This window comes from Protopterus annectens, chromosome 5.part0 (assembly GCF_019279795.1).
Source record: "Protopterus annectens isolate FY-2018-M chromosome 5.part0, PAN1.0, whole genome shotgun sequence".
Classification (NCBI taxonomy): Eukaryota; Metazoa; Chordata; order Ceratodontiformes; family Protopteridae; genus Protopterus; species Protopterus annectens.
Genome location: NC_056735.1, coordinates 829976054 through 829984172, shown reverse-complemented (window position 1 = coordinate 829984172; position 8119 = coordinate 829976054). Strand labels below are relative to the sequence as shown.

The 8119-nt window shown below is 35.6% G+C and overlaps 1 protein-coding gene across 1 annotated transcript; it reads left to right on the top strand.

Annotated features, from left to right (window-relative positions):
* Window positions 1-6321: 6321 nt before the first annotated feature.
* LOC122802226 (putative olfactory receptor 52L2) lies at window positions 6322-7221 on the top strand (the record flags this gene model as incomplete). The annotated part of the gene is made up of 1 exon (XM_044071886.1): window positions 6322-7221. A coding segment is annotated over exon 1 (900 nt), but the record flags the coding sequence as incomplete, so codon positions are not given.
* Between the last annotated feature and the right edge of the window lie 898 nt (window positions 7222-8119).

The window sequence follows — 8119 nt, the reverse complement described above, 5'->3', positions numbered from 1 at the left end:
GATTACAGTGGATCTGGCATGTATGCTGGAAAGCAGAAGACAATCTTTTAAAGAAGATTTGGGACAAACAGAAAGAAAGAAAGCAAGAATAAGAGCATCCAACGAGATGGATGGCTTGTGTAAGGAAAGATCTGTTACAGCCAGGCACTGAAATGTGCGAAGTGAGTTGGATAGTGAACATAAGGACTGATCGTCCCCCAGGCCTAAATACAATGGTTCCGCTTAAACCAGTACTAAAGAACAGATGTCCTACTATAGGCTGAGTAAAGGAGGCTTTGTCATCCCTAAAAATTTAGGATTAGTTGCTACGGTTTTAGATTGGTTAATGAGTAGGCGTTGCCTGCAGCATGCGGACATGATTTGTTATTTAACTTTAGTTGGAGAGCTATGGAGAATATGATCTGATCTGAAGTAGGCTGAATAGCTGAAACCACTAATCATTTAGAGCTCTCTTTCATTATGTTTTGTCTCTAATTTTAAAATAAAGAAAGTTTTTAGCTGTGGTGGTTCACCAGGAAGTTTTATCTACGTTAATTTTGTTCTGTCTGGTACACCTTTGGCAGTTTCTAGTTTCTCTTTACATTTTGCATTTTATCTTGAGCTGCCAATGTCTGAGAGTAATTCTGCTGCTGCAATGGCTTCTGTGAATGCCCAAGAACCTATGCAGAATAGACTGATTTCTGAACTCTTAGGTGAGCAAAATAATCCTTTACTGGTTCTAAACAAGGATGTAGAAAATATGGATGTCATAGAGCTCACTGTTGATGAAAGTTTTAATCAAGTGCTGAGGGAAGTGGAAGATGCAGCCTATCACCTTAAGAGACTTCAGTGGCAGCGTTTCCACATGGAAGCCAGTATGCACTATCAAATTATACCCAGAGGGATGTGTGTTAAGTGTTTACCAAGTTATGGCAACCATTATCCTGAATTATTAGAGCAATGGCAAGCCATAAATCTGGAAACTAGTTTCAGGCATATGTGGTTGTTTGTTGAATTTTTTAAACCTGAGGAAAGAAAATTGTGGAGCTTATTGAAAGTAAACAAGCTGCTCTAGAACAAATGAATTTGACTGAGAAGTGCCTGCAGAGGATTGAAACATTGCAGTTTAACCTCAACCTGTATGACACTAAATTAAAAGAGCAAAAAAGAAAAAACTTGCAAGAGATCATCTAGATTATATTTGAGTGGCCTAGAGAGGAAAGTATGCAAAAAGGGCCTAAGAAATTTTTGGACAAGCGTAAACTAAGTACTGAAAATAAGAATCCCCTCAAAGAAAATGTTAACATTAATACTCTGTTATGTTATTTATACTCTGTTATAGCTCTGTTAGAAATGCTAGATCTAAAGAAATCCCAATCCTTCTGCAGTACACACTCCAGAAACCTCAACCTCATTACCACAATCAACAGAAAAAACTGGAGGGACAGGTTCATAACCCAGAGACTGCCCATGCTATGGAATAGGCTTCCCATACATGTCAAGCAGAGCACTTCACTGGCCCTCTTCAAGAGAAATCTTGATGAGTGGATGAGAAACAGAAAATTCACCCCGGGAATCACTCCAGTGGCTCTACTTGACAGAGGCTCTGGGAACTAAGGTCGGGTGGCACGATGCCAAGGTAATCCTATGGGCTAAGCTTGTAAAAGGCTCTGGGACCATTAGCCTAGTACACACCTATGAACCTATAATACAGATGAAGTTAGAACACACAAGGAAATGGTAGTTGTTCCATCAACTTTGTATAGCAACCAGCCATCTAATAATTTTAGCAGTACTCTGACAAGCCAGGAACCAATGGTTAATCTCTCTGTAGGTACTAAACCTAAAGAAGGAGCAGTACATGCTCCCTTGATGCATCAGCTACCGTTTTTTATAAAGCAGCAGAACCACAGGAATCCGAGGACATCCAGTCAGGAAAAGAAAAGAAAGAAACTTACCTTTAAATGATAATGAGTCTGATCTGGTTGTTAATTTATCAAGGATTTCATTAAGTCCAGAGCAAATACAGGTTCTAATACAGGTCTCTCCTTTATTCCATCACTACATTCAGATCTCAATGAATTTGTCACAGATCTGAAGATTTTTTGGAGAAATATTATGCGCAAACCGATTTTAGGGAATGAATGTACGTAAGAAGCCAAGCACTTTTCTGCCTGCTAGTTAGCCTACAGTGGACCTTTTCTTATGCTTGTATGAGAATGAAGTAAGCAAGTTTAGAGGAGAAGGGAAGATAAATGGACAGTTTCATAGCATGACATTTAATGAGAAAGCAGCACTATTCCAACTTAAGTACAAACAAGATATTGTCATTAAAACAGCTGAAAAGGGAGGGGCCATCGTGATACTGGACTCTACATGGTACAGAAATAAAATGCAAGAAATGCTGACAGATGTACATACATATAAAAATATTAAGAAGCAAGATTTGGATAAGATGATTGTAGCATTTCAAAATACTCTTATGGATTTGTTAATGGAGAGACATCTATCTAAGGATTTATTTGATTTTTTTGAAACTAAGTATCCAACCATCCTTAGTATCAGTGGTTTACTTAAAATACACAAGACCTTGGATGACTCCCTGCTGAGACCAATTGTGCAGGAAAAGGCTGGATAACCAAACCACTGTCCATTTATGTTGAAAATGAGCTGAAGAAGGTCCTACCATTGGTGGATAGTGTTATAAAAGACACAGAGAGCTTCTTAGAAAGTTTGTCTGAGAAAATCAGAGACATGGATAGTTTTTCATATTTAATTCTGGTAACCATGGACGTCAATATTCTGTTTACAGTTATACCTAATGGCTATGGAGTTGAAGCAATTAGAGAGTGTCTTGTATAAACAATAATTGATTCCAACCTAATTTGCTCCTTGTTGGAATTAATTCTGGAAAATAACATTTTTGCTTAGGGCAATAACTATTTTTGGCAAGTATGGGGGGTAGCTATAGGCACCCCTTCTGCTAATAGTTATTCAAACCTAGTCTTAGCACAATGGGAGAAGAATCAAATTTTGAATGCCATCAACCCCTGGTTTGGACATCTGGTGTATTATGGCCATTTTGTGGACAATATCTTTGTCCTCTGGAAAGGAGATGAAAGAGAACTTGATATGTTCACAGAATATCTGAGAAACACCACGGATTTCCTTGAATTTAAGATAACTTATTCAAAGGAAGAGATTGATTTCTTGGATGTTAAAGTAACCCTACATCATAGTCTAAGTCTACATGCAAAAATGCACAGAAAAGATACATGGAAAAAACACTACTTGCACAGAAATAGTATGCACTCAGGTCACATATTCAAAACCATCATTGAAAATCAAGTGCAACATATATCTAGGCTCTGTACTGAAGTTGCTGACTTTGAAAAGGAGCAGGTTACCCTCTACAAACATTTGAGGAATAAAGGTTATCATAATAGAGATCTTACTATGAGATGTACACAACAGGACCTAAGGTCCAATAAAGGTCATCCCTATTTTAATGGAAAAACTATCCCCAAAGGTGAGGCTACTGCCTCCAAAGAAAAGACTTTGACCCAAGGTCTAAAATGTATTCTCAGATATAGTACAGATAGCCAAAAGATCTGTGAAGTGGTCAGAAGGTTTTGGCCTGTGTTGACAGAAGATGCAAAAGTGAAAAATATTGTAGCAGAACAACCACGGTTCATTTTTAAGACTAGAAAGAATATTAAAAGACTGCTGTGTGGCAAGGATGGCTTTGAATGGAAAAAATGTATACCAGAAGAAAGGAACGGACAAATGTGGGAAGTGCAAAGCCTGTCCCTATATAGACAACAGCAATCTTTTTGTGCATCCTGTATCTGGAATCAATCATCTGTTGAAAGCTAGTGCAACTTGCAATACCCAGCATTTGGTTTATCTGGCAACTTGTTGAAAATGCTCAGTGTTCTATATTGGAAAAATGGACCAGCATTTGAAGGACAGAGTTATGCGATATTTAAGGGATATTAAGCACAAGGATTTAAAGAAGGTACTGGCTGACCATGTTGCATCTTATCCTGATCATAGCTTTATGTTTAAAGCTTTAGAATATATTGCTACAGACTCAAGGGGCAGAGATGCAAATAACTGCACTGAAATGTGCAAAGTGAGTTGGATAGTGAACTTAAGGGCTGATCGCCCCTCAGGCCTAAATACAATGATTCCGCTCAAACCAATACTAAAGAGCAGATGTCTTACTATAGGCTGAGTAAAGGAGGCTTGTCATCCCTAAAAATGTATGATTAGTTGCTATGGTTTTAGATTGGTTAATGAGTAGGCGTTGCCTGCAGCATGTGGACATGATTTATTTAACTTTAGTTGGAGACCTATGGAGAATATGATCTTAAGAAGGCTGAGGAGCTGAAAGCACTAATTGTTTAGAGCTCTCTTTCATTAGAAGTCTTTTATGTTTTGTCTCTAATTTTAAAATAAAGAAAGTTTTTAGCTGTGGTGGTTCACCAGGAAGTTTTATCTATGTTATTTTTGTAAGCTTTGCACACATAGTATCGCTTTGCCTAATTCAGTTATGTCCGTAAACTTTTATGCATTTCTGTTAACCTTGTCTCTAGGATTCAGTGCTTCATGGGGCTTTCTGTCTGAAGATGTATTTATCTTGAACATTCAAAGACAAATAATCACATTAGCATACTGAATCTGGACTGCACTCATAGTAAACAGAGAATAATCATGTAAGGATAATATTGGTACCATTCATATAACACTACATGCATGTGCAAAAGAAACAGATTACTGTCACACCATAACTCCAGTTCATTTAATTATTTGTTATAGCTAAAGAGACATGGTTTCTTGCTTGTTTTACTCATTTTAGTCTAGAAATTAACTGCTGTAATTTCAGAGCTGCTAGAAAGTAATAGTTCATTTTATGAATAGCATATGCTATTCTGTGTGAAATCCAGTCATAGTTACACACCCCAGCGCTCCTCTCTTTATGTAACATCTAATCCAAGGCTCATTGTGTATTGGGTCATACTGCCACCACCACAGTGCCATGATTAAATAAAGCCAATCATGGGTACAATCTTCAATATACCACACAACGGAGTTGGCTATTGCTGTTATACAAAGACATTATTTAAGAAAGAAATACTTAGTTTTCTTAAATAATGTATTTGTATAATGCCTCCATGGTGCCTTTCCATGTTTTCCTGTATCCTGGGGCTTTATCTGATGTACTGCATGTGCGTATGGGACTTGTGTTCCCACCCTTATGCAGTACATCAGTGATGTGCAAAGGAAGCAATGGAGGAAGGAAGATCTCCGTTGCTTTTTTTCTTTTCTTTTTTTTATTCAAAAGAAAAAGAAACCAGGAGACTTTTAACATTCGGGAGAGCTGGGACAGACAAAAATAAAAGAAAAGTTTCTTTAGTTTTGCAGAACATACCTGACTATCCTCTTATTTTTCTCTGTACCATCTTCATTTGAGGTCTTCCATTTTCTTATTTGACTAAAAAAAAAAAAAAGAAAAGTAAAACATTTATGAGATATACTAATGGAAAAAAGTCCCGGCGACTGGACCTTTTTCCGTTGGTATATTCTCGGATTTACAATAGGCATGCTGGTTAGGCTGACCAATCAGCATGCTCTTTTTCAAATATTAATGTCCAGTAATTGTATAATTCTTAATAATACTCATGTTACTTAATCTGTAGCTATATTTTGTCTGTTGAAAAAAAAGGCATTCTTACATCATGAGATTGTCTAAGAAGGACACTTTGTTAATGGCAATGTTATTTTAAGCATCAGAAAACAAAAGTATCATACTCTGAAATGTAATGTCATACTTGTAAACTCTAGTCATATAGGAAGTAGATTGCTTACTTCTCTGAAGAAAAATGTTTAGGACTGTTAGTTATGAACTAGCCTTTTATGAAATGGCTGACACCAAGCAAAACATCTATTCAGAACTGCATGGCAGCAAAATACCATAAAGTCTCAGGGAAATAGTTAAACTACTAAGTCAGATATTTTCTTTTAATATTTTTTGTTAAACATCATTTACCAAAGGCCATTTCAAATTAAAAATCACAACCAGTCTTAATTATACCAAGAAATATATAATGGTATGCTTTCTTGCTCTGTTCGCACCACATTTTCTCTCCATTAAATAAATGTTATGGAATGGCATATCGCATAATGACTCTCACCTTTGCAATTACCTGTAATGTTTGAATACAGCATCATGCATTCAAAAATTAATATGCTTATTATGCTGCTAATACATATATATTTGTCTCTATTTACAGACTAAAGAATACTAGTTGATAACATCAGCGTTATCAATATTCAGTTATGGAAAATGGCAGCCAGAACAATAGTGAAGATTTGTCTTTTCTGCTAACAGGGTTTTCAGGCCTTCAAGATGTACAACACTGGCTTTTTGTTCCTTTTTTCTTTATGTTCTTGGTGGCATTGTTTGGCAATCTGACAGTTATGTATATTGTCCTAACGGAGCAAAGCCTACATAAACCGATGTATTGGTTTATTTGTTTTTTGTCAGCTGTAGATCTTATTGCATGTCTTAGTTTAATGCCTAGTCTTTTACTGATACTGTCATCTGGGCCACAGGCTATACATTCCAGTACTTGTTTTTTACAAATGTTTTGTGTTTCCTTTATTGGGGCCATGGAGTCATCAGTGTTATTACTGATGGCTTATGATCGTTATATTGCTGTATGTAAGCCCCTGAGTTACTCATCAGTTGTAACAAATGCATTTATATTAAGAGGAAGCATAATTGTTACAATTAGAAGTTTTTGCATTGTGTTACCTATGCCTGTACTGGCTGGGCAATTACCTTATTGCTCTATGAGAATTGTTCATAGCATTTATTGTGAATACCTTGCTATCATCAATACAGCCTGTGTCCGTACCACCATAAGCGACACTTTCCTTTACATTGTACTCGCTGTTATAGGAGTGCCTGATGCAACCTTCATTGGGCTGTCATATTACAAGATCATAAAGGCTACTTTAAAACTGAAGTCTAAAGAAGCTCAGCAAAAGACATTTAGTACTTGCAGTTCTCACATTTTTATAATTGTGTCATTTTATTTATCAGGATTACTAACATTATCAATATCTATTTTTGAAAACAAAATGCCACCATATATGCGTGTCTTGTTTTCAGTATTGTACATTACAGTACCACCAACATTAAATCCCATCATATACAGTATAAAAAATAAAGAAATCTGGAAAATCATACTAAAACATTTTTAAAAAAGTGACTTGTTATCATACAGCAAGTAATAGCACTAGTTTAGGAAGTCCATTTAATGGTTGATTATTATCAACTAGCTTTTATCAACATTCTGTCCCTGTAACCAATCACAGTAACTTAACTGCATTCATTTTAATTGTGATTTCATAAATAAATAAACTTCACATAATGCATACAGGAAACATATACACAATCCCACCACTACCACCTATTCTATAAATATAAACAAATAAATAAATAAATAAATAAATGTATATATATATATGGGTCTACTTCTAAATTTCAGAGATTCAAAACTTTGAATTTCTTATGATCGAGACCATAACATCGAAGTTTTGAAACTTCGAAATGTAAATGAAAAAATAAATAAAAAATATATATTTTTTTTACATTTGTGCAACCCCACACCCCCTGCTAATGAAATATATCAACTCTGAGGTCAAACTACAGCAAGGAAAATGATAAATCTACCATTCTGCACTGTACAGCAATGCCCATTTAAATGGTTCAAAGTTTCAAAACTTCAATCTTACGGTCTCAACCATAAGAAAATTGAAGTTTTGAAACTTCAAATTTAGAAGTAGACCTATATGTATGTATGCATGTATGTATATATGTATACACACACACACACACACACACACATATATATATATATATATATATATATATATATATATATATATATATATATATATACACACACTCAAAAGAAAATTCAGACCACATGTAAATAATTTCCAAAACTGCAAAAAACACTTCATGCAGCAACAGCCCAAGGACCTACAGAAATTTTAGAGGCCTTTATTAAGTAGTATGGCTCCTTATAGAAGCCAAAAAGCCCAGACCTTCAGTCTGACGTGAAAC